The sequence below is a fragment of the Pagrus pagrus genome (genome assembly GCF_965226575.1).
Source record: "Pagrus pagrus genome assembly, chromosome: 4".
NCBI classification, from domain to species: Eukaryota; Metazoa; Chordata; class Actinopteri; order Spariformes; family Sparidae; genus Pagrus; species Pagrus pagrus.
The window spans coordinates 26,425,783-26,452,762 of NC_140188.1; the positions used below are offsets into that span (position 1 = coordinate 26,425,783).

The 26,980-nt window shown below is 42.3% G+C and overlaps 2 protein-coding genes across 3 annotated transcripts; one reads left to right on the top strand and one right to left on the bottom strand.

Annotated features, from left to right (window-relative positions):
• Window positions 1-183: 183 nt before the first annotated feature.
• On the top strand, window positions 184-19,493 carry pcsk7 (proprotein convertase subtilisin/kexin type 7). The gene is made up of 17 exons (XM_084351888.1): window positions 184-329; window positions 2,164-2,471; window positions 2,955-3,188; window positions 5,181-5,315; window positions 5,654-5,819; window positions 5,942-6,032; window positions 6,287-6,341; window positions 6,485-6,623; window positions 6,746-6,846; window positions 9,649-9,816; window positions 10,784-10,888; window positions 11,048-11,150; window positions 15,469-15,625; window positions 15,858-15,952; window positions 16,053-16,158; window positions 16,635-16,752; window positions 17,934-19,493. Exons 2-17 carry the CDS (start codon window positions 2,223-2,225, stop codon window positions 18,210-18,212), a joined length of 2,301 nt encoding a protein of 766 aa, XP_084208014.1. The 5' UTR covers window positions 184-329; window positions 2,164-2,222; the 3' UTR covers window positions 18,213-19,493.
• Window positions 19,494-20,149: 656 nt separating this feature from the next.
• On the bottom strand, window positions 20,150-26,716 carry tagln (transgelin). 2 transcript variants are annotated; one of them, XM_084351623.1, is made up of 6 exons: window positions 26,585-26,712; window positions 23,059-23,101; window positions 21,975-22,163; window positions 21,676-21,847; window positions 20,851-20,953; window positions 20,150-20,759 (listed from the first exon to the last, which is right to left on the bottom strand). In XM_084351623.1, exons 2-6 carry the CDS (start codon window positions 23,068-23,070, stop codon window positions 20,621-20,623), a joined length of 615 nt encoding a protein of 204 aa, XP_084207749.1. In that variant the 5' UTR covers window positions 23,071-23,101; window positions 26,585-26,712; the 3' UTR covers window positions 20,150-20,620. The 2 variants fall into 2 exon arrangements, with proteins under 2 accessions (XP_084207749.1, XP_084207750.1); XM_084351624.1 differs by lacking the exon at window positions 23,059-23,101 and having other exon boundaries at window positions 26,585-26,716.
• Window positions 26,717-26,980: the final 264 nt, after the last annotated feature.

Below are 26,980 nucleotides of genomic sequence, written 5' to 3' on the forward strand. Positions count from 1 at the left end.
AACACAGACACAGTAGTAATAATGGTACCAGTAGTAGTAGGAGGAGGAGTAGGAAGAGTGGCAGTAGTTGTAGTATTTGTGCTTTTTCGAAGCAACTAATAACAGGTGACCTGCCCTCCTGCAGTTGAGACCACTCATCTGGGTGCAGTACCTGTTATTCCGCAAAGGTTCTAGTCACGACCAATCAGATGGCACGCAGGACGTTTGCGCCACTGCATGACGTAGGACGTTTGAGTTGAGACTTGTCTGATACGGTAATGAGATGACAAGCTCAACGTTACTCATAATTTCCACGAGAAACAGATGAGAACAGGGAATTCAAGGGAAAGGTAAGATATAGTCGTATTATCGCATCGTGACTTGACCATGGATACTTACTCGTATTGTCATATTCCACTAAAGAGCAGCGAACTTAACAGTTAGCGTCATGATGTTAGCTAACTTACTATGACAACAACATTGCTTCCGGTGAAACTAGAGTCCCTGTCGTAGCTATCGCTAGTTGTTGTGACTTCATTCTGTTGTTTTTAAAGTATATATGTGTTCATTAATTTTACTATAGCTGTAACGTTGTCGCAGCAGTTGACGAAATGACTAACCTCAGCTAGCAGCCCAACTAGCTAGGCTAAATACCTGCTGGCTAAATAGAAACTAAGCAATCAGCAAAATTGGGAGCTAGCTAACATTAGCTGACCAGGAAGCTTACAGGGTTCATTAAAGCAAAGACAGCAGATTGTAGCACATATCAGGTGTTTTCAGCACATGGCTCAGGAAAGGAGGCAGAATTAAGCAGGTGAATGTCATTCTTTTCTGAGCTACTGTTGTTGGTGTTTGAAGGGGCATCTGTTGACATCACTCTCTCCTAACATCATGTGTTTCTGATATGGGCGTTGTATTATAACCTACTATAATATGTACATAGACAGAGTTTTGGCTACAGAGCAGCTGGCAGATGTTCGGTGTTTTTCTAAAGGACAATTTACAAGGTAGGCTTTGGATGTGATGCATTAGACCTGGTCCCTCTGGTCAACAGACTATTTCCACTAACTCAACTAGAAATCCTAACTAACTGTATGCAATTAACTATTCATATTTAGTAAAAGTAATTGTCTGATTGTCTGCATTTTCTTATAATACAGGTTACTATGTTACTGAGAATACAAAGGCACTTTTTTAGGCTGTGGGGTAGTTGTGACATCTATATGACCTTATTATAATCTTGCAACTGCCCCTCTTTATTTACTGTCAATAGTCAGAGTGTCAGAGTATGGTTTATGTCCTTGTAGACATTTGAATTCCATGTAAAATATTGACTGAAAGAATTTATTGAATTGAATATATTTTACTGTTAGTTCTATTTGTAGTCAAGGTTGGATTACAAACTGGTCAAAGCTGGGAGCTGTCTTTGGGACCCAGATTCTCACATGCTACATATCTCAAAATAAGGCTGTCTTTATTTATATCCCATTCACTCAACAATGTTGTATGGCAGCGGGTGTACTGGTTGGTTCAGTTCTTGAATCCACTGCTGTGCTTGGTAGTGACAGACTACATGCACCCTCTGACAGGTTAATCCACCTGCGCTTTTAGCTCCAGGTAGACTTCCAAGTCATAACAAGGCTATGGGAGCGACATTAAGTGACATTTTCTGTGTTTCACTTGAACTCAGATGTGTCTATGTTTTGTTATTTTAAGGTTCTTCTATACTGTATATGAGATTTTCAACATTAATAAAGCAACTAACAACTATTTGCTTTGTAAAGATATATGTTGGAGTAATGGCGTCCTAATGTCACACTCCCTCTGTGTGTCTCGTAATCTGAGCTTCTCTGTTCTTTGTTTTGGTAGCTGGTGCGACATGGCAGAAAATGTCATAGAAGCTTTAATTTTGTAGCCTGACAGTGCTAATAGAATAGCACCCATCCATAAAAGCCTCTTCACAGTAGTCAGTACAGGACCTTTGATATAACCACAGAGTGTTAATCGAATGTGCGACGGCCACAGCTCTCTGAACTGGTGTCCAGTTAACGTGACACTGTGAATTTAATAAGTGGCCTCTGAATGCCGCATGCAGATGATAATCAACCAGTCACTCGTTCTCAAATTGTCCTCACTACTTACAAGACCTTCTTTTCTCTTTGTCTGTCTTTGTACCACATCCAGGTTGCTGTTCAGATGAGGAGGGCTTGCCTGGTTGACCTTGTTTGTTGCCCTCTGTTGCCATGGCAACACCCTATTTTCCCACACCCGTGATCCTCCTTTCCCTGTCATCCTTCACCCTCTTGGTTCTGAGCCTCCTGCCCACCGTTTCCCCATCCATTCCCTTTTCTTCGTCCTCTCCTCCGTCACCTTGGCCTTCGCCATCCTGCGGCCTGGGTCAGTCCTGGGCTGTCCAGCTCCACGCTGGCCCACATCATGAGGAAGAAGATGGTGAACAGGGCTTTGTACACCTGGATATGATAGCCAACAGGGTACAGAACTTCTTGAACACTTTCTGCTGATACAACTTAATCTTAAGATATGGTTTGAACAAAACTCAGGGTCTTATTTCCCTGTTTTCCCTGACATTTTTATATTAAAATGTAATTTTGGAGGGCTACATCATTTGGTTTTCTTGGTACTGATGGTGAGACTATGATTCTTGATACTGGTACCTTTGGTAGTGCCTTTTTTATTAATTTTACAGACATTACAGCTTTTTGTTTCAGTTTTCTTCCTCTAAGTTTGCCTAACACAGTCATTTAGCTTTTTTCAGTCCAACAGATATTTTAGTTTTTTGTTCAATGCTTTCCATTTGTATCCTATTTTCTGTGACAACCCATTTCTCCACTAGGATCATTGAAGTTTCACCTAATCTGTTTCAAAGTAGCCAAGGTCAGGGAAACATGCTAGAATTTTTAGAAGTATTGTCCTAAATAAATGTGGTCTTATCAAAAGTATTCTCCACATGCCAGGTAGCAGAGCAGGCTGGGCTGCAGAACCAGGGCCAGATCGGACAGCTGGAAGGCCACTACTTGATGTGTTCTGTCCAGCCTGGACATGGATCTGTTTGGATCAAGGATGTCCATCCTGGGGACGTCTTAGCATCCCACCCTCATGTCCTGTGGCACTCCCAGGAGAGAGTGCTTAGCCGCTCGAAGAGATCAATTGCCTTCAACGACCCCTGCTACCCTCAACAGTGGCACCTGGTGAGAATTTTAGGCTATTGCGTATCTATTGTACCGTCTTGCTCACTTACTTGTTGTCTTGTCGTAAGTGTTATATTAGATGAGTGCCTTAAATTAACTTAATGGCTGTCAGATGAAATAATTGGCATGTAATATTCATCACTATTTATTTATTTATTTTAACTTTATGCACTGTAGAAGAAGTCTAGTCAGCAGCCAGTCAGGAGCCTATTTTACACTGAGCCATTTTGTGTTTTAATTGACTTTTTCGTGCTGTGATTTACTCTGAGTTCTGATTCAGAGAAGAAGTATGATTTGTGACTCACAACTCAGTATCTTGGCCTCACGTCTCTCCCTCTGCACTTCACTTCAGAGGAAACTTTTTCACCCTTCCACGGGTGAAAATTGCCTTTGGGAATGACAAGTTAAATTTCCAAGGAGCATAGACAATCAGTTTGAAAGGGGCTTTCATCTAGCCAAAGCATTTAGATATCGCCTTTTTAAAAAAGAGGGATGCCCAATAAAAGAGGAACGAAGTAAAAAGCTCTCAGTGTTTTCAGATTAAGATGTTTTTTCTGTGGCAAAGTAATAGTTGTGGTAATTAATCATTATCTTTTCAATCAGTCACATGAGTCTAATTATATCTTTTTAAATGGCTGTGTCAAATACACAAGAGCATCGTCAGAGAGCAGGGCAGACAACTTCTCTTGAAAAGTCATGCTGTTGTCTCAAGTGAGACTGAGGTGCAGGTGGCAAAGCATAAATATATCACACAAAAGCAGATGTGTGCATTTTTAGACTGATATTTGTTGATTTATTCGTGGTCTAATAACCATGTTTTCCACACACGATGTTGTACTCAAGTTCTCCATAAGGCTTCTTTCAATTAGACCTGGGACGGTGCTTAAAGGAATAGTTCACTCTAGAACAAAATTCAGTCATTATCGACTCACCCTCATGCTGATGAGAAATCTGGTGTAGTTTTTTATTCCTCAAAGTGCAGCTGGAGACCCGCGGGGGTACCGTCCTGCAGCAATAATCCAAATAACGAGCGTAAGTGGCGCCCGAGACGAAAAGGTCCATAAAACTACACAAAAACTTTGTAATATTACTCCATACTGCTCGTCCGCTGCAATCCAAGTGTCCTGAAGTGGCGACATCAGAGTTTACTCGAAACGACGTCATTTAGTAAATTTTTCTAGCCTAAACAGTCACTATACTATATTTGTCTGGAGGCACGCTCGCGCATGCATGCGAGTCTCCCTCACACCGCTCGCACTACGGAAGCCGTAGTCCGAAGCCGAAGTCCTCGGACATTTTTCTTTTTTCTTTCAAAGTTTCAAATCACTAGTGCAGGCAGATCCCTCTTGTGTTTGTGTGTTGCTCGGTCGCTCATAGCTGGATGTAAATACCGGTGTGTATCTATCGCGAGTTCTCGTTGATCTTGTCTGGCGCGGCTTCCGTAGTGCGAGCGGGTGTGAGGGAGACTTGCTTGCACGCGCGAGCGTGCCTCCATGCAAATATAGTATAGTGACTGTTTAGGCTAGAAAAATGTACTAAATGACGTTGTTTCGAGTAAACTTTGGATGGGTTAGATGATTATGATAACATTATGATGACATGATTAAGGTAAATACAGTAGACGCTGCAGATAGAACACACAGATCACCTCTGCTGCCCTTAAATGGCTGCAGAGGTTTGATCAACTACAGATGGAGACTTTAATGCAGTTTTAAAGCAGCTGAGGACACAGATACTGTTTAGCATCAGCCATTTATGTTGAACTCAGCACAGACCGCTTTACAGGCATTCTGGTAAAAGTTTAGATTAGACGTGTATTTAAATCTTAATGTCCCTCCTGGTTGCACAGTGTGTGTCCTGTGGATACAAAAACATCAGACAAGCAGTGCATTTTTTTAACATAAGGAAAATACTTTGAACGTGCTTATGCAAGTATTTGTGCTCTCTCTTTGCATGACTTCAACCGTTCTTTACTCCGCTTGTTTCTTGCAGCACAATGACCTCAATAAGAGTATGGATATCAACGTGACAGGGGTGTGGGAGCGCAACATCACTGGCAGAGGAGTCACGGTGGTTGTGGTAGATGACGGGGTGGAACACACCCACAAGGACATCCAGCCCAACTATGTGAGTCAAACCTAACTTCAGTCTATAACCCTGATCCCCAGAAAGTTGGGACAAACTAACTGTGTTTACCACCAACAGTTTTACAAAGTGTTTCCTCAGCTAATGTAGTAATATCCGTCATACAACTAGTAAAAAGGAATAGACAAAAAATGTAGTGAGTAGAGGCAGAAAAGGTGACTAAACTAACCCTCTTCAAATTCAGTAGTGAGTGCAGTGAGTGTGTTGTAAGAGTTTTACCAAGCAGTATCAGTTTTTTCTTTTCTGTTTGTGTCAGTACTGCACCTCATTTGAATGGGATGCAACAACAGTTTTTCAATTGTTTATTTTTTCCCTCTCAGAGTCCAGAGGGCAGTTACGACCTGAACTCCAATGACCCAGACCCAATGCCTCACCCAGACATCCGTAGCGACAACCACCACGGGACGCGATGTGCCGGCGAGATTGCAGCCGTTCCCAACAACAGCATCTGTGCCGTAGGAGTTGCCTACGGCAGCAAGGTGGCAGGTACAGACAAGAAAATTGAATTTGGAACTGGATGTCCCAGTGATAAAACCACTGAGGAAGAAGCTGACACTGTGGCTAATTGTGTTTGATGAAACGTCCCTCGCTTGTTGCTTTCTGTTCAGGTATCAGAGTCCTGGACGGCCCGCTGACAGACAGCCTGGAGGCCATTGCCTTCAACAAGCACTACCAGGTCAATGACATCTACAGCTGCAGGTAACAAATGTGTCTCTTTCTGGTTCTATTAGGGGTTTCCAGGAGAAGAGTGGCATTTATAAACAGTAGAAAATATCATAGATGTGTCTGTGTGCATGTGTGTCTTGATTCCATAAGACTTTGACAGCCTTTGTTTGCTTACTTACTATTTAAGGTTTGTATTTCCTGTGATTTGGTGAAATATTTTTCCATGCCATAATACCATATTGTGAAAGTCTTGCTCAGATTCTGATTTAGACTCTTGTTTCCTGTAGTTGGGGTCCAGATGACGACGGACTCACTGTAGATGGACCCCATCCCCTGGGCAAGGTAAGAGAAAGACAGTTTGTGTTGAGCTCTGTTTTTGTCCTGCAGGGGGCAGTGCACTGCAACGGATCAGTTAAAGAGCAGCATGCATGTAGAAATCACTCAAAGTACAGTTAGGTTGATTTTGTTTTATGTTTCTTCCACAGGCGGCGCTGCAGCATGGGGTGATTGCAGGCCGACGAGGCTTCGGCAGCATCTTTGTGGTTGCCAGTGGCAACGGAGGTCAATACAATGACAACTGCAACTACGACGGCTACGCCAACTCCATATACACCATCACAATCGGTAAGACACACAGATTATCAGGTGTTTGAGTGTCTGCCTCTGTAGGTTCACTTGTGTTCTGGGTGTGGACATGTGCGCATGGGGCCATAAATGATGTGTGTGTGTGTGTATGTGTGTTGCAGGTGCGGTTGATGAGAAAGGCAGGATGCCATTCTACGCTGAGGAGTGTGCGTCCATGCTGGCTGTCACCTTTAGCAGCGGAGGGAACAATCTGAGGAGCATTGTAGGTCTTACCAAAACATGCGCGTAAACACACGCACGGTCTTGTACTTCTATCTGTGTGAGGACCCTCATTGGCATAACCATCACAACAACCTGCTTAACCTTTAACCTTACCCTAACCTCACCTTTACCCTCAAACGGCCCTTTAAAGCTCTGTTGAACTGTAGGGACTGGCCAACATGCCCTCACTTTCCAAAAATGTCCTCACTCTGTTGGTTAAAAATGTGTTCCGGTCCTCATTATGCAGGAAATACAAGTATAGACAAACACACACACACACACAATGGATGACTTTTCAAAGAATAGATAAATATTTGCGTATGGACCTACAGGAAAGCAGGAAGTCAATGATGAGCTAGTCTTTGGAAAAAGACAGTAATAGATTATGTCATTATATTGTAGAGTCGGTCCAATCACAATGAGTTAAGGAGCCTAAACACAAACGTATTGGATTTGGTTCAAACAAACTCTGACACTGTACTGAGACCACCTGAAAACGAGGCACTGGGTCTAGTTTGTGCTGGACTCTGATACAGTTTGTTTGTAGTGTTAAAGCAAGACAGACCAACCACAGTGTTCTGTTATCGTAGATACATGATTTTAGCATAAATTCAAAAGCTAGACCAATAAACCTATCTGCTTGACCAGGAAGTGTCCAGAATTTAGTCATCTAAGCGATCTGCATAAGGGAAGTCCACATGTAAGATCTGCCAGCATCTCTTTACTGTTCAGCTGGAGGAGAAGTTTTTCAAATTCATTGAAAACTGAGTAAAACAATATACTGTATAAGGAAACAACTACATGAAGTTTCTCTTTCTCTTGAATCCTGTAGATACTATACTCCACAACATGCCATGTAAAATAACATATCTAAAGTTTAAGTGGTCTACAAGTTTTGAATTTAGTGATTCTGACAAATGTTTGAAAGCTCATGAAAGAGCAGTTCCACATGAGAGGAAACAGACTATTTTCATCCGGTGACAGGAGTAAGGGCCCATTGAAGCCACTGACCTCTATTTGCTGCTGTTTGTGGGTGTCACCATGGCAACAGAGTTTGGACCAGGGATGTCATCGCCTGGGGGAGAAGAGCTTAGCCAGGATATGCTTTCTCTGGAGAAGACTGATCCACCAATGACCACAGTAGACTCTCAGGCCAAGTGCTCACCACACAGTGCACATTAGTGTATTATTCTGGTGAACCCATTTAGAGTTTACCAAGAACGGCTGCCTTCACTGATGCATTTTGTCATGGGGCTCTGAGTCCGTACAGCATGGAAAAGTCACAAAATATGAAATTTCACAATTAGTTATAGATGTTTCAAGTTTGAGGTCTGTAAAATAGACAGCAGCTTATGGATCGTATTTGTCCCGTCATACGTTTTTGTTGATTGCTTGAGGTTATTCAAGAGACTAATTTGTTGATGATGTAAGCCCTGAGAAATAACTGTTGCTAACCAAAACATGACACATGATTCTATATTCAGCCATTTTTCCAAAGAGATTCAGTGTTTCTAACTGAATATAAGGTGACTCTTACTGAAGGACATTATAAACCCACATGTGCAGCATGTTAAGTTACAGAGCTTTACTCCTGATGATGCCTGTATACTCTCACCAGAGCTGCAACAATTAATCAATTAGTTGTTAACTATTCAATTATCAGCCTACATTTTTGATAACTGATGAATTGGTTTGAGTATTTCTTTCTTTTTAATTTCTTTTTTCTTCTTTTTTTTTGACAAAATCCTCTGATTCCAACGTGTTATGTGTGAATATTTCCTGGTTTCTTTACTCCTCTATGACAGTAAACTGAATATATTTAGGTTCTGGACAAAACAAAACAAAACAAAACAAGACATTTGAGCACATCTTCCTGGGCTTTGGGAATTTTGGGACATTTTTACTATTTAAAAAAAAAAATGTTTTTGGACATTTTACAGACCAAACAATGTAGATTAGTCAAGAAAACTTGTGAGTTGTAGCCCTATCACCACATAGACAGCTGCTCTGGATGCCCTGCTTGGTAACCTACTGCATGCACAACACTGCACACATAGTAGCTCCAAACCTTCTGAACAGCTGTCAGGAAAGACCCACATGTCATCTGCATGTAAACACAGAGATCTGGGAATTCCTCAGCCCACATCGCTGTGGTCCTTCTGTCAGACAGGCTGTCACTTATGTGTGTAGCAGTGGGTGGTGTACATGGAAGATACTGTATATGACACATGTTTGCAGTTGAGCACCTGCATATGGATGGACTTGAATGTCCACTACATCCCATAAACACAGTGATGAGAGACAAAGCTGTAAAACCAATATATGGTCTCTTTCCACTTGCTCATAAAGTTAATCTTCTCTAAAAATCTACCTACCTCCTTTTTGGTCACCAGTCTTCATCAGGATTTCTAACTCCTCTACATTTCCATTCTGTCTATACACTCTTTTTCTCTTCAGTCCTTTCACCTCTTTAAAAGCTGAACCTCTCCGAGGCTTTAAGCTGTGTACACAAAAAGTGTTGAACTCTGGCCACCCACAGTAAAGATGTCACTTTGTCCTGATGGTCCTAAGACACTGGCACCTGATGAAGTGTTTAGTTACAGAGCCTCCATGCTCAAGACTTGGATAGTTTGTGTTGAATGTATACCCTGTGGAAGGTCTGTGTTCACTCTGCTAATGTACACTTACATATGTGAGTATTTGGCCTCCTGCCAGAGCTGTTACCACCCTCGCACTGTTTGTACTGTACATGACTCTCCATGGTCGTATCCTCCACACTCAGCCCATCTGTCTGTCTCTGCAGGGGACGTCAGACTGGTCTATGCAGCAGGGCACCGGCTGTACGATACATCACACTGGCACATCTGCTGCGGCCCCCCTGGCGGCAGGAATGGTAGCCCTCATGCTGCAGGTCCGTCCCTGCCTCAGCTGGAGGGACGTCCAGCACATCATCGCCTTCACCGCCACCAAGGTAGGCCTGGCTGCATTATTAATTGTTGTTAACAGGTCTGTGTGTGTACTTTATAATTCATTTCAAACTTGTGTCAGAGCTGTGCAGGAAAAACTATTGCACTGACAATCGTGCCCCGGGGTTAGGTTGGTCTAACAAGCGTGATAGAAAACTTGACAGGGGAACCTTTAAGTCTGACATTTGTTTTCATTTTTGGATTGATCAAATGTTTATTTCTCTTTAATTTTCTTGATTAACTGATGATTTCTCTTTAAAATTAAAAAAAACATTAAGATGTGAGATCTAGGTGATGATTTCTAAATGCTTGGATTTGATAGTTTTGTCCAACAAACAGTCCAAAACCCAAAGATATTCCATCTACAATGACACAAAATAATAGAGAGAAGCTGGGAAGTTAAAAGAATTAATTACTTTGTCAGTCCGCTCATCAATTAATTGATTATTTCAGCACTACTGGTACCATCATTGTATACTGTTGACCGTATTCCAGGAGATAACATGCTGCATTTAGCTTAATTTTCTAACAAGGATTTAAATAAGAAGATATTAGAAGAAGGAGATGAAGAGGAAGATGAAGGAGATACAACTCTCATATCTTGCAACAGCCAACAGCCAGTTAGCTTTACTACATGCATAAAGACTGGAAACAGGGGGAAACAACTACCCTGGCTAAATTTTTCCACCAGCATCTCTAAAACTCATTAATCAACACATTCTCACCCAATCCCAATACACCCCTTGCCCTCCAACACTTAGCATGACAGCAAATCGTTTTTTTCTGGTCATGTTTGTTTACGTAAATGCCATTGAAGACTACAGATGATGGATAAGGGTTTTGAGGGGACCCTTAAAAAATAAGGGCTAGGGGTAACACTCTTGCTTTGTTTTGAATTTATTTTACTGCATAAGTAGTAAAAAAGAAAAGTTAACTTGGCTGTGTGTGTAATCTGTGTATTTAATTCAACAGTGTGACAGCAATGCAGACTGGAAGATGAACGGAGCCGGTTTCTATCACAGCCACCAGCACGGCTTCGGTCTGCTCAATGCATGGAGACTCGTCAATGCTGCCAAGGTCCATGCATACACACACACACACGAGTAGCTGTTACCACTCGCTGTTTTTATGTTTGATTGGTCTATTGATCGTTATATGAATGAATCACTTGGTCTAAGAAATTACAAACATGACTTTATTATCCCCGTCTCAAGTTTTCTCTCTCCACTCTCTCAGGCGTGGGAGTCGGTGCCATTCCTCGTGTCCTATCAGAGCTCAGTAATAAGGGAGGAAGCATCCATCTCAACTTATCCCGACGAGTTTATCCGCACCTGGAAAGGTAACTCTGTCTGCTCCTCTCTCTCTTTCTCAGCGCTGTATTGGACAGCTGCTTGTGGAGTTTACATACTGCACTACGGTGCTGGCTGGCTCCCTCCCTGCCTGCCTGCTCACCAGTCAGTCTGCCTTTCCATATTTGGTAACGTTCTCTTGTTTGTGTGTTCTGTGTCCACATTGAAATACTGGGGGAGACTTTTCCAGATAGCCTCCATTTCTTTCTTTTTTTCCCTCCTTTTTCTTCATTTTGTTTCCCAAATCTGTCTCTGTATTTAACAACTTCTTTCAGTAGCTTTCATTCCTTTTTCACTTCTCACCTCACTGATTCTCTCATATTACACTGTCTGTGTATGTGATCTGTGTGTCTTATTCTTCCTCGCACACACCTTTTCACATAAGCACATGGTGACCTCAATCTAGCAGAAACGTATCTACTGCCTCATTTCCTCTCCTCCCTCTATCTGTATCTTCCCTCTTTCATGGCCTCGTCACAGTCAGGAGCACAGCTCGAGACAAGCGCATGTGTTAGTGTGTGTGTGATCCCATGCAGCAGGAGTTTCTTCAGGACAAATCAAAAAGTTGCTGACAGTTACACAGTGTGTCTGGGCTTCATTTCAAAAAGAAATTAAATCAAATCAAACTACTATAATTCACATTTTGTCATTTAATCCCCTCTTCAATCAGTCTTTGTCAAATTGCCTACAGGCTTTTTTGTCACTGACAGAGTTCAGGTCTGCCTGTCAAACTACTCAACAGAGTTTGTTGTTGTAGTTTCTATGTGTTTTGGCTGCCTTATTGGCTAATGTGCTGCCCCTTAAGCATTTCAGACTGCTGGCTTCCCATGTGAACACAGTGGCTACGAATGTGTGTTTATGCACAAGCTCGGAGTGATTGGCTTTGGCCTAATAATGACCATGGTACTGGCAGTGCGTGCCGGTGGGAAGTGGGTTAAATTGTTTTAGGAAAAGGTGCGGCAGTTGGACTATCTGTGTAGTATCTGTGTGTTTGTGCTTGAAAGACCGGTGTGCGTCCGCACAGATGGTTTCAGGTTATTGTGAAGTAAAGGAAAGCAAAGGAAAAAGATTGAAAAAAAAAAAAATGGTGAAAAAAAATTGTGACCTGTTCAGCCCAGTTGGAATTTCTTCTGTAAAGGGGGAAAAACACACATGAGGACAAAATGTTCAGCTACAGTGAGCACTAAGTCCCTCCACAACTGTCCAAAAGTATGCTAAGTTTATGGTTGCGTATAGAATTTATTTGAGCAGCCAACCCAAATACATTTCTCCCCACCCCAAAAACATTCTGGTACTTTTTTGGATAACTTCTTTTCTTTTTTCCTTTACACAGTTTTGCATATACAGATCAAAATGACAGTTACAAATTCAAATGTTTATAGACCTCCTCCCTCCCCATGGCAGCATCCCCTTTAACAGCCTCCTTCAATTTGAGCAGTTGACAGTTCAAGTACATGTAATGCAATATTTAAAAAATATGTCGGTGGGTTTGCGGTGCAAAGTTTGCCAGGCGACAGAATTTGGACTCCAATTTTCCCTTTCTTGTGACTTAGACACCACTGCATCGTAGTCGAAGTCGGTTTGTGTGTCTTGTCCTTGCCTGTCAGCTCTTTGGATACTCAGTCCCCAAAGTGTTGAACAGATGACATTCCCACCTCATGTGTTTATTGCTTCCCAGTGAATCATTTGGCTCATTTTTCTCAATTTGGACTCTGTACTTATCTAATTTAATTCTGGGATAAGAGAACTCTGTAACAGAACTTTAAATGAAGAAGCTGTTGGTTTGGGTCCTTAGAAGAGTGGAAGCATTGCATCAATGCATTGCGCTAAGATTAACAGTCCTTCTGTCAATGTCCCGGACAAATGAGAAATATTCCAGTCAAATATAAAGTGTGTTTATTGATATTTATTCACGGAGACTGCCAATGCTGTCCACCACCAAACCAAAGTGTCAGTAGTTGACAACCTGGGAATGAGACTCAACCATCAACTGTCTCTGCTCTGCCTTCGGTACAATTCAAATTTTGCTCATGTTCTCACAAAAAGCGAGTTTCACCACAGGATCGTTTGTGTTCATTCACCAGCCAGAATACCTTACTGTACATTAGCTGTAAGCTAGCAAGGAACTACAGACAGCTAGTGCATGTGTGTCTGTTTATGTTCACTTCAGTCTCTGAATGAATTCAGCACTCACCAGTCTCTATGGTTATTTCCCTCCAGTCTCTTCTTGTTCTCCTCTCCGTCATTCATGAGGTTCAGATAATTTCCGCTCCAGTCAGCATTTTACAAGGACGAAGAGAGACAATAGGCTGTATTATGACACACGGCAGTGGATGTCTGCACCTCTGCAGTTCGCTGCTGCAGAGAAGCAAGAGTGAAGATGAATCCACTTTCTAAACCACAAAAGTTAAATAAAAAAAATTCAACTCTGAGCTCTCTTCCTGCCGGTAAACAGCTCCACATCAGAGCAAAGCACGGTGTGAATGCAGGTGTTTATTCCTCTAGAAGCCTCAGCTCTTCTCTCAGCAGCCAAGCAGTGGCTCTGTCCCTCCGCTCCACCCTGTCCTTCACACACAACACTCTCCAAAGCCCTCCTTTGACATCATGCTTAGGAGATTTAAATGAGTCGGACTACCAGATTATGGAAACCCTGGCCTGAACAACAGTTTAGAGTATGTTGCTGATACAAGCCCCCTGAAAGAGAGGGCTCAAATCCAGTAGTAATTGTTTTTAAAACTGTAAATACAATACAGCAAAAAAAGCAAAACTGTAAAAGAGTTATGCATTTATGGGGAATCATATTGAATACATGACTTTTAATCAGAAGTTGAAAAAACTCTGCAGCCAATGTAAAGTATCAGAGCTTTTGACATGCACATGAAGCCTCCACATACCACCACAGTTGAGCCTTTTTTCCCTGTAGCTCAGCATCGGTGTCAGAAATGCATCTCCAACAAATTCTTTCCTTTCCACTTCTCTACCTCTGTTTCTGTCCTTCATTTCCCCTCTCCCTACAGTTACATTTTCTTAATCCCTTCTTTTTTTCCTGTCCTTCTTTCCTTTTCCCCTCCACACTTGGCCTTTCTCGTTTCACATCCACTGCACTCGCCCTCCCAGTGCATACCCTTCACTTGTCTCCATCTTCTGACCGTCTCTCCCCTCCCCCTTTCTCTGCATCTGTCCCCTGACCGTCTGTCTTTCCTTCCACACCTCTGTTTACACTCCTTGCTCCCTCGTCCCTATGCGTCCCTCCCTGCCCCGAGGATGTGTGCAGCCCTACATGGTCAGAGAGCACCACGGCCCATTAAGAGTCAGAGCCCAGGAAATACCGGGAAATTACCAGACACTTACAGTGGGAGGTGGTCAGAGAGATCGGCTGATAACAGTTTCAAGGAGAGAAAGTGGAGAAGAAAGATCCAGAATCTGATGGGGGATTGAATTTTCACAGAATTTTTCAATTCCCATTTTTCCCAGCATGTAACTATCTCAGCCTCACCCTGAATTGTTAGCAACTTGTTTTATGTCCTTATCACATGACATACAACAATACAGTAATGTGTAAAATAGTCCTGTAAAAATAAGATGGGTGTTACAAATTCATTTTAAATTGGCATATTTTCAGTATAAAAGTTTTATTAAACATATAAGCCTGTGTGTATAATTTTAGAATTGAATTGAAAAGTCCAATTTTCTCTTTACTACATCGGTCTGAACATATTGCTTCTACAATTTGTAAATACAGTATTTTAAAAACAGAGTATCTTCACGTCTTCAAAAGTCTTTGAAAGAATTGAATTCACTCCATCAGACGTAGTGAGCACTGTCACTACTGCTACCTGCCATGTGTCAATTTTATTCAAAATCTAAATGAAATAATTTATATTTTTCTTTATTATTTGTACATTGCTTTTTTTGGGTAAAAACATACAATTAAACAAATTACATCTTAAAGGAAGTACTAAACAAAGTGATAGGATAATAATAGATATATGTCCCTACTGGTTTTCCATCACACTTAAACTTTGGTGGCTGTGATTGTTAGTCCGATGTTAAGTTGCATCCTATGTGGTATAAAACAAGGTCTTTAAAACTCCTAATTTAACTGGGTGAACCCTTCAGAAACCCTGATAAATTGTTCACATTCTCACATTTTCCTGACATTGTTCACATTTTCCTTTGTTATCACGAAGGGTCAAATTCTCCCTTTTACAGGTACATGACTACCCTCATTAATACGGGAAATGATTAAACACACACACACACACACACACACACACACACACTGAACTGCTCTCTCCTCTCCCTCAGTCTCTGCTGCTGACCTGAAGCAGTCTGGAATGGAGACACTGGAGCACGTGGCCGTTACTGTGACGATAACCCACCCTTGCCGTGGTAATCTAGAGATTGTGTTGGTCTGCCCCAGTGGTATGACATCAATCATTGGGGCACGCCGTGCCGTCGACAGGTACAGTACACACACGCACACACACACACACACACACACACACAAATCCATGCATTGGTATTGTTTGGGGAACAGTTAAGCATGAAATTAATATTTATTAAAGCAACTGCAAGGTCATATCATTTTGTATTGATTTTGGCGGTCCTTATGGACAAAAGCAATAGCTTTTCCACCACCCTGTGTTGTAAAGATCTGGATCTGGAAAAGTAGTGTCTTTGTGTTTGGTACACAGAGACCCAGCAGGTTACCAGGACTGGACTTTCTCCACTGTGCGCTGCTGGGGAGAGAGAGCTAAAGGCCAGTACACCCTGAAGATCTCTGACCACAGTAAGACACCGCTTGCCTGTCTCCTGTATGGTATTTTGTTTTTCTTTGTGACCTCATGTACCTCACCTGTCCACTCCGACCCTTCTCTGTACTCCTGTAGAAGAGCCGTCGTTGGGGCAATGTGTCACTGCGGGAGTGTTGAAGCAGTGGGCGTTGACCCTGTATGGTTCCTCTATGAGCTACAGCGAGGTCAAGGACAGACAGAGGTAAGACATTGCAGCCCATACTCGCTGCTGTCTGGGAAGTGTTAAGATACTCTGTTGGGTTGAATGTGTGTAGTTTCATTCCTGAGGTCTGTACAACGAAGAAGGATTTAGCATTAGTGAGGTAATCTCAGGATTCACTCAGGGTACATTGCCATGGTGTCTCATGCTGTACAGCTAATAGATACATATGCATATACATATACATAAAACATACATAAAAGCACCGCCTTCTGACCAGTCAGTCATCTGGAAAATGGCATTATCATTCACAGACGCTCCTGTGGCGCTCAGTGATCGTGATAGGTCCCCTCCTGACGTCTTCATTTTGCTTTTTTTCCTGTTGGCCGCAAGCAATGCACATACAGTACATGTACACTGTAACCTAAGTGAAATTATAGTGATAGGTTCAGTGTGTTGACAGACATGAAAGCTAGAAAGATGTTCTGCTTGCTGATAGGCTATGCATTGATTGACAGGCTGGTGGATGAGGCTATGAGTGGCAGGTATCTGGACAGCAACTTCTCTCTGCCGTGCCCTCCAGGCCTGGACATCCCTCCAGAGATTGTCAGCCCCTTCACCTCCAACAGCCTCAAGGTAACCTGTACACGACCCGATCCCAACACCATCAAATGTTTATCATCTGTCATCTCTTCTCTCAGCCTGGGTGGTTGTTGTTGCTGTTGTTTTTGTGAGAGTCAAAGGAATTCAGTAACTTAAAATCACAGTTACCTTCCCCACAAGGAAGGGATGGAATTGTATACACACTACACTATTAAGAGGAACATTCCTGTCCTGAGTTTAGCCTCAGAGGCAACACTTCATCTCAGGCTGCATTCAAGTCATGCCTGTTTCATAAGGACTGGCAGACCTGAACCCCAGATATTTATGCGTATCCCTATGACCATAACATCTCATTTGAAGCCTTTACCTAACATAATTATTGGACCTGAGGAAATGAACGAGGGACACTGGCTGGTATTAAATTCTGCCTCTCTCATTCAGCAAGTGAATATGAAATTTGACCATGATTACGGTGTTAAAAGCTAAGTTTGCAATGTCAATTTGTAAAATGTGCAAAATACATGCATCTATTGCAAGTATTAATGTAAAATACATTAGTAAAGATGCAAACTGATCCAACAGACATCCAGTAATGCTAAGGTAATCTCATCATTCTAACTGCATGCACATAAAAAAATATTTATATACAAGTGTGGTGAAAGCTGATACAAGAAATTTGTATTTTTTTGTTGGTCCTGGTCGCCCCTGTGGACAAAAGTTAAGTTTGTTTCCTTGACGTACCGTACCACCGAGTACAGAGCAGCTTCTTTCCTCAGGCTGTGAGACCTCTTCATTCATCCTCAGCATTCCACCATAAAAAATGTTATGACTTATTCGATCAGAAAATGAATAACTATAATGACCATAAAGAAATAGCCAATCTGCTCGCTGATGGTCTTGTTTGCTTATGTGGGTCATATAGAGGCATCAGTATTAAATCGAGACTGTTTCATAACTAGTTAAATGTTCCTTGTCATATGTTTAAAAAGGGAAAATGATCCCTTCAACTAAACCAGGAAGGAATAGTAATCATAGGTCATAGTACTTTGACTTGGTCATCAATTTTACTTTCACGTCCTCTCCTCCCACCATTTTTGTAGCCATCCTTGCTTTTTGTCTGCTACCTCATCCAGACATGTATCCGTCTGTTATCAAGAGAACCCAGTGCCTTGTGATTGACCTACTCTGTCTTTCTCCTTCGTCCTCTCCCCCAGTTCCTGCTGTTGCTGGGCTGTTTTGCTCTATTCTGGTCTTTCTACTACACACTGGAGGTCTCGCTGGCCCACCTGGACCTCAGGGGCCTCCTCTGTCTGCGCAGGAGACGGGGTGGTCACCGGGCCAGGAGGGGGCACCGAGGCAGAGGAGTGGAGGAGGCTTTGATGGAGGAGCAGGATGGGGAAAAAGAGGAGGGGGACTCAGGGGTGGAGTTGCATGCAGTACTGGACTTCGAGGCCAAAGAGACGCTTTTGAATGGCGAGCGGCTGGCAACATAGCACTGAGCCAGGGTCTAAAACCTCTCGCTGTCTGTGCTTATGAGACATCTCAGGCTTTCCAACCTCTCCTCCCCACCCACCCATCTCCCAGTCAGACTTTTCTGTGATGGTTGGGGGTCACAGTGTGGACTGCCGCCTGAAGAGCAGACTCTTTGTCCTCATCTGCATTCCCCAAATACGTGGCCTTGTATGACAATCTGTATTTGCGCCGTGACAGTATGGTTAGGAGTGTGTATGTGTGTTCTTGTACACCTGGCCGTCTTGTCTTCAAGAAGAAGAAAATGTTCAAAAATGTTGAAAAATGAGCAAAATCCACCAAAGTGAAGATATCTGGTCTTTTCAGGGGCTGTGATTTCTATCAGGATTAAGTTTGGGTTAAAGGAACCACTGGAGAGGGACCTAAAAGGGTTTAATACCGGAACAATTGCATGTTTGCATGTCTGAAAGTCTGCATACAGACTTGTCTGTATGTAAATGCGAGCCAGAGACAAACTGACCTTACAGATTGGTGGGATACACTTTATGGACACCTCTAGTGGTCCTTAAACCAAGAGAAAGATAAAAAATATGATGTGCACTATACAGAACAGTATGCGTGTGTGTGAGTGAGCATGTGCTCCCTCAGCCCCATTCACACTGCCCTCTGAGTGCAGGGATCCTGCGCCAATTCTCCGCATCCTCCTCTGTGTGAAAGTTTCACGTTGAAAAAAACACACAGATTGTTCTGTTCTGTGTGAACAAACAAAGGCGGAGAATTGGCGAACCTCCACTGTGGAGATAATGCGGAGTCTCAGTGTGAAAAGGGCTCTTGAGTGTGTGTGTGTGCCCTGTGTGTGTGGTGTGGCATGAGTGGGTGTGCTTGTGATGTTCAAGGTCTTCCTTGAAAAAGTGTCCTCAAATGTGAGGCTGCACGACGGTACTGATGTATTTTAAGAATACGGTTTATTTTCTGAGCTGTTATTTGATGCCCTTTATTTTTAAGTCTGGGGTTATTATCTGTGGGTTATCAACCAACTACTGATAAAAACTTGAAGTGGGATTTTCAAGTGTGGGATTTGTATATGTATTTTTTTATGAACTGTAATATATACACAACGTGTGCCTGCGGTACAGATATATATCAACTGTGTTTAATGATTTATACAAAGGGTTTTTAAGAATGTATTAAAGAGTTCTAATTTTTTAATGTAAAGGAGTGTTTGGAGTGAAGTTGGAAACCGTGTTTTGCTGTGCAAGTCACAGGTGAACTGAATGATAATAAAAGACTGTTGACTAAGTATCCTTCAGTGTTGTTCATGTTGTTTTTGAAGCACAGTTTCACACCAAATCACACCCTTTTAGAGCCATTATTTTTCTATTGCTATTGCTTGTTACATCATTATAGTGTGTTACAAAGATTTACCTTTGGTGATAAAAACGACAAAGGGATTTAAAAAAAAAAACCTACATACAGGAGTTTAACAAAATTGAGCTAACTGCTATCGTCGGCATGCTAACATAATACTAACTAATGACTGCTAAATTTTTTAGCATGCTATCATTCACCAATTAGCAGTAATCGCAAAGTATGCCTGAAGTTGATGGGAATGTCATAAGATCTGCATGTATTTGGTCATCAACCAAACTATTGGCAGTACAGTATGAACTTTGTATTAAAAGTAAGGTAATTTGCCCTATGTACTTCATATCGAAAGAGCTGCTGTAGTAATACCTGTCTGTAAGAGATCACTCTAGTCTAAAGTAAGAGATGCATTTGTGGACACAGAATTGTGGATTTTGTCATTTTTCACATGCCTAATGTGGGCATATGAGTATTGTTTAAAGACACGCTTGTGTGCCTATCCTATAAAAGTGGTAACAGAACGATCCAGTGTACAGTATGGTGATATTTTTCCCAATTCCAAGAATTACCCGGAATAACAAAGTGGATTCAGACAGGTATTTTAAAGTCATTTTTAATAAGACAATGTACAAAAATATTGGCGCTGATACAGCAGGCGAAGCATTGTAGGAAGTGGTGGATGAAAACTGGCTGGATGAAACTGCTCAGTTTTCTGTTATTTGAGTGCCGTTTCTTGAACCTTGTAGAAGGAAGGAACAGCTCGACTTTGGCACATGGTCTTTTTGGTGTTTTTACCTCCAATGCATTTGTCAATTTTATGGTTACAATTTCCACTGAAGACTGCAAACATTCAGTTGTACTGGTCCTAACTGTGGTGCGGAGGACTAAGCATAGTGAGCTCTGCACTTGTCACCAGGGACCAAGGAAGTGGGGGGCACTTGTTAAAAAGTAACTAAATTCTAAAGCAGAAGAGGGTTTTAAAGCGGGATGGACCAGTTAGACGCTTACAGGCTATAAGAAGGTGCAAGGGGCTGAAGAGGTTTTGAGTATGTGTGTCACAGTGATTTTACAGGATCTGTCGGGGTCTTCCATAGCTCATGCCCTCCTGACTGGCTCCCTTATTGGACCCCATCTGTAGGCCAATCACGTTCTTGCCCGCCTTCAGCTGGTCATCGCTGAAGTCTCGCTTGTTCTCCTGTGCTTTCCTGCAAAACATCATTGAAAATGTCGCTTAATTAATCAGCAAAACTCTGTTGTGTGCCATGAAAACCCCCACTTCTTTTGTTTTGGACTCACTTGAAGAACCAGTTAGGGTCTCCATTGTATGTGCCTTCATCCTTGGTGACGGCCAAGCTACCCAGAGCTGACAGGGTCCTCTGCACCGCCGCCAGGTCCTTAGCTGTCCACAAACACACATGCAGATAGCATTATCAACCTTAGCATCATTCACATTGTGAAAACGTATCCAAGCATTTTCTTTCTCTATTAAACTACCAAAGTGTCTAAACCCAAGCTAAAGCCGTGTACCTGTAACGTCCCCATGACATATGTCTCACCTATACACCTGTATCAAGCCCAACAGTAGCAAAAAAGCCATTTTGTGGGTATTTTTATAGCATAACGTACATTCCTCGCTATTGGCTGCTGCTTGTTTGTTTTTTTACAGGAAACACGGAACTACGCCGAAGCAAATAGTAATTGATTTCATTTGGACTTAAAGTGACAGGAAATACTTTCCAAGGAACTAAAACGTCAATTTGTCGTCATTTTTGAGCATGACTGATGCTCAGTGAGGCTTGGACTTAGGCGTATGTCCGTCTGTTATATGCTTCTGTAATTCCATTGTTGATGTGTTAAAGTACAATGAACAAACAAGAAGCTCCACCTCCCCCAAGTTCCTGTACTCTTGGAAAGTACTACACCCCGAGTAAGGACTTTTTGGGGGATAAAATAATGTGCCCGAAACTTAATTTAGACAACTGTGTTGAGAACACACTGAGTTCCTCCAAAAGTTCCTACTCCCTGGGAGACTTCCTGCATTGGAAACGCAGCTCAAGTTTTGTTTTCTATTATTAAATGTTTGCTATAACCGAGGAATGAAGACCGTGAAACCCCTCTGACCTTCCCATAGGTCCACGGTCTGGAACATGTCAGTCTTGGTGACACCATAGTTCTCGGCAGCAGTGAGGAACTGGGAGATTTGCTCCATCTGTTTGAAGGCCATGGATGAGCTCTGGATCTTCTTCACAGGTTTGTCTCCAGCAGACAGACTGTTGATTAGTTCACCCAAAACCTAGGGAGACGAGATCCAGAGACAGATGGTAGATGAGATGATATAGAAGGGGAGGCATTTAACAAATCATTAACCTAAGCACATCATGATGTCTTGAAAAAACATGTAATCCAACTGTTAAACTCACACATCCGTCTTTCAGCCAGGCCTGGAATCCCGCTTTGCCTGCCTCTGGCCTTCCCACGCCCGAGCCACACTGACGGCTGATCCACTCCACCAGGATCTGCTCCAGGTCAGGGTCATACTTGCTGTCGATCTTATCCTGAACCTGCCGGCTCAGGCCGAAGGATGGACCTTTGTTAGCCATGCCGACTCCCTGAGAGGTGAGCGTGAAATCGAGGAACGGGGGAAGAGCGAGAAGAATGAGTAGGAGAGGCGGAGAGGGAAGGTGGACGATACAGTGGAGGGAGACGGGAGAGCGAGGCAGTGTGGGGAGGGAGACAAACAGATATGCAATGAAGTAAAGGGAAAAACAATCTCTGGAGAAAGAATTAAATCTAAGTATGTGATCATTGGTAGTTGGATTTTCACCGGTATCGTCCTTCCTTCCATCTTGGCAGTTTACAGCAGTGTGTATATTCATGACAACATATGGAGTCTATGAACTTACTTATTTCTTTTAGGCAATGCAAACAATAACATCAGCAATTACATTTAGATCAGCGCCGCAGTGTGTGGATACAGCTTTTATAAACAATCATGCATATGTGTGCGAATAATCTAGAGGAAGACATATATGTACTTAATATACACACATAAGGACACTTCTTCCATACTGTTCTGCACATAATATGCACCGATACAAACATTGAGGACATGCAAGTCAAAAGCGTGTATATATAAGCATAAATGCTCAGCACGTCGTTTAAACACATTTCCCAGAACAGCAGCATTAACAGCCTTGTGTCTCCTAATGCAGACCATTAAGCCCTATTCAGGACCAGTGTCCGAGGCAAAGTGGTGTACAGTGGAAGCACTTTATGCGCCAGTTGATTTTTTTTGCATAATTTATCCTCTTACACACACACACACACACACACACACACACACACACACGCAATCTCTCTCGCTTGCTCTCTTTCCCCTGGTCTCTGTCACCACATGTATCATTGCCAGCACTTTTTTTTTTTTTGCCTTATGCTTCTGTATTGCCTTTGGGCCAACAGCCAAGTGCAAAACCTCATATCAAAGTGCTGTCTGCACCATCCAACCTTTGTTGCCATCTTGATGTCAGGTCACTTCAACTTCCTGTTCCTGGGGAGGTTCAAAGTTCAAATGTTAAAGGTCAAACCCAGGAGTTTAATAGAGGAGGCTCTTCTCTGGCACAGGACCGGGAATGTTGTTACCGCCGGCAACAATAAACGTCTGTTCATGAACAATACACAACCCTTTTGTGCATTGTTGTATGGAGTTGTTTTCCATTGGTCACTGGATTTTTGGCTGTAATACTCATCGCATTTATTTTTATTTTCAATATACAAGCTAATACTCTACTCCCTTCACCTTTTACCTCATGTTCCTTACACTCCCCTGGTCTCCGAGCTTTCAGTCTAAACTGCTAGCTGCACGGCTAACTGGGCTAACCAGCTAACGGCAGCTGCAGTTAGCAGCATTTTGTGGTTACACCTTACTTTGAGGTGGCCAGTTCTTTAATGCTGAATAAAGCAGTGTTTTCCACCACTGCAAATAGATATACTGCACGTCCGCATATTAGAGTCTGTGTGCCAACGGCATTAATGGCTTCCTGCCCAGGATGTGGTGCCTGTCCAGACCGCAAGAAACCAAACACACATGCTGGGCAACATGCTCACTTACATACAACCGCAAGTGTAGATACTTTATCGTCTCTTCGTCTGTCTGCCTGTCTTTCTCTCCTTCTGGCGCAGACAAACACAGGCATAGCCCTCGTTATTCTCACTGATATGCATCATTATGTAATCGTTTTAACAGCGTAATGTTTGTCTGGTATGCCGTTTACTTGTCCTTTTTTCCACTGGCCTCTAGCTCTTAGTCTTATAAACTACTCTCTGGACCACAATTGCAAATCACACTCACAGGCCTCTTTCTAGGCAAGAGAAACATAAGTTATGTTCGCCACAAGAGAAGAGAAGAGAAGAGGAGAAGAGAAGAGAAGAGAAGCATGAACTATCAGTCTGCATGTGTGTACTCCATGACAACCATACAAAGATCACATATTATTTTTGGAGGTTAAATCAGTCCGTTAGGGCCTGATCTCTATTTCTGGTATTTATGTGTATCTGGGGACCTGTTATCCTTGGGACCCGGCCCAGGTCCAATAACTCAAGACTATCTGCTGCTAAACAAGCTTCTGTGCTGTCTGGCTGCTTCTCCTCAAATATGTAACTCAGTGTTCATGAGACATGATATAAAAACACTATAAAAACTGCATTTCAACAGACAGCATGAGCCAACTATTGCAGTATCAAACAGGAGATACTGCTGTACATTGATCTCTGCTACCTTTCATACCAGTACTACAGTTGTTTCTACAATTACATCTGTAAGTACAAGTATCACTGCTGCTGCAAAGTTCTGCTACTGTAACAACTACTGCTGATACAGTTTACAACAATTCAGAAAATCTGTTTTGGCAATATATATATATATATAGTATAATATATAATATGCTACTATTACTATATAAGACATCAAATATTTCTAAGAAATGTTTCTGAGATTTAATAAAAAAGTGAGTGAGCAATAAAAGTAATCCTCTTGCATATGAAAAATTAAGAGAAAGGTAACGATACTAAAAGGAAAACATGGAGAAAAAAAGAGATGTTAAGTAAAAGAAAGCCTAAAATGCCTACTTTATTACTGTCCAGGAGTACTGTATCCCACAAACATGACTTCATCACCTCCGTCTCTCCCGGCTGTATTTTTCCTGCTCTGTTTCTCTATTACCATGGTAAATCTGTCTAATGCCAGAACAGGAAACCAGTGTGAGGGCTGTGGCTACTGTGGCAGCCTGAGGGGATATGCTGTCATGCGGCCTCGTCTCCTCTACAGTTAACCAGCCAACCACCATATAATGAATTGGTTTAAATAAACTCCCGGGGACTTTACAATCACTGTAATACGTTTTTTTTTTTTTTTTTTACAGATCAAGGTTAGTTAAGCTGACATCATTGGAGTCATCTGGTCGAAGGTGCTCTACATCATTAACCACATCCTCAGAGTAGGAGCTCTTTTGTTACATGGCTGTGCGGAAATCTTTGTTTAGAGTTGTCAAACTTTTATGAGCACTGAAAGCTTTTTTGAAATCGCTGCCAAGACCTCTGATTACTCTGACAAACTTTATAGCTGCTGTGTGTCTGAGCTGATGTATTTCATAAGTGTGCATAGTGCTGTCCAGCGCTGCTTTGTTGCACGGATGTGGTTATCTCCTGGTTTATGTGCTGCCACAGGATTGGCAGTAGAGATTGTGTTATCTGCCCCTGCTGCTACCACTGGTACTTCCCTTCTGGTACTGCCGGCCTGGTTTTTACTGGAATCACTGGGTGTGCTGCCATCTTTAAAGCAACATTATGTAACTTTTTAAAAAAACTTAAAATAACAGCTTCAAAATCCTTTTGATGGTACAGTGTCTTGTAATAGGGTGAATGGTGTCTCTGTCTCAGCCACTCCGCCCCCCCATCACTTGTTTCTGCACTATGTAGACAATGTACACAAGTTTTTTTTTACAAATAGGGTGGGATCACAGCAAGCTTTTAGACATTGCAGAGCTTTTCTATCATAACACACCCGTAATCACACACAGAGAATGAAAGTTAGGGAGAGAAACTATTTCTGCATGTCTCCGTCTGTGTGTCTGCCTCACTGAAACATTTTTCATCTGTCTTTCTGCATCTGTGTCCTCGTTAGTAGGTGTGGCTACCCTCCATACCTTGTGAATTCACAGGCTTCCAAAGTCCATGTATGGCAGTGGATCATTTGCTTGTGCAAATAAAATTATGTATACTGAGAGAGATACGCAACACTGCCTGATTCTCCTCTTCTGGCTGACATGGAAAGCATAATAACCCTCAAACATAATCTGATGGTTCAGATGATGTTTGTTCTGATGGTTCAGATGATGTTTGAGGGTTGTTATGCTTTGAGGGTAAACACTGAGTCTATTTGCAATGAGACAAGCCTCCGTCACAATTAGGTCATTGAGGAAATCCCACTAAAACAGCAGACGATTTTGTGTTCAACCACAGTCAATGTCAAAAAAGAAGCTTTTAACAGATGATTATTCTTACACTGAACAAGTGAATAATACCCAGTGGATCACATGTAACTAACTAACTAACAGTAATCTTACGACGACACAGGATTGTATGTAACCGTAAATCAAACAAAGTATAAGATGCTAATGTAATCTACAGAAACAACTTCAGGAAACTTTAAATATTCTCTCCATATATGTTATAGCCATTAAACTCTCGGTCAGTGCAGATGCAGATCTCAAAGTGTATATATTTGCATACAGATCTTTCACTGGACCTTTGAATGAATACATTGCTCTTATTTTGAAATGGCTACAACTTCTGCTATGGTCACCTTACATTCAAACATGTGAGATGAAGGACTTTTATGCATATTTTTTTTATAAGAAGTTAAGAAAACTAACGTGAAAGCCTTTTGACAAGCCATCTGCCAGCTTGTCTTGCCCCAAGTCCAGCTCAGGAGCTTTATCCTAAATGGAGGAATAAAATAAAGAAGTATACTCACTGTGTGAAGGAATAGGTCAGATCTCTGCTGGCTACTAGTGCAGTGTGAGGGGTGAGTGTGGATGCTTGACTGAGTGTTTGTATATGCTTCACAGGGACCTCCCTCTCAAAAATGCCGGCTTAAAAGGAACAGACGAGGCAAGATGACTTCACTATCCTCCTGAAAGAGAGGGAGGGAGGGAGGGAGGGAGGGAGGAGGAAGGAGGGAGCATGACAGAGAAATAAGGGGGAGAGAGGGGAAGGGAAAAAGGAAACTTCATCCTTAAAAGGGCAATGGCCTTTCAGCAGCTCCCTCTCCCTGTCTGCACGTCTCTTCCCCCTCACGTCTAGTTAAAAAGCCCAGCCTTATTTGGGTAGAGCTGTTCCATGTAGAGGAGAGTCAGCAGCCAGGCAGCGT

Bases quoted from the DNA above. Each gene is read 5' to 3' on its own strand.
- tagln (XM_084351623.1), bottom strand. The intron at 20,954-21,675 runs GTCAGAGGGGTT...GTTTGTGGACAG, and splicing joins GACCGTGGACCTATGGGAAG to CTAAGGACCTGGCGGCGGTG. The intron at 20,760-20,850 runs GTGAGTCCAAAA...GATGTTTTGCAG, and splicing joins GACCCTAACTGGTTCTTCAA to GAAAGCACAGGAGAACAAGC.
- pcsk7 (XM_084351888.1), top strand. From the start codon at position 2,223: ATGGCAACACCCTATTTTCCCACACCCGTGATCCTCCTTTCCCTGTCA. The intron at 11,151-15,468 runs GTAACTCTGTCT...CCTCTCCCTCAG, and splicing joins GTTTATCCGCACCTGGAAAG to TCTCTGCTGCTGACCTGAAG. The intron at 15,953-16,052 runs GTAAGACACCGC...GTACTCCTGTAG, and splicing joins CCTGAAGATCTCTGACCACA to AAGAGCCGTCGTTGGGGCAA.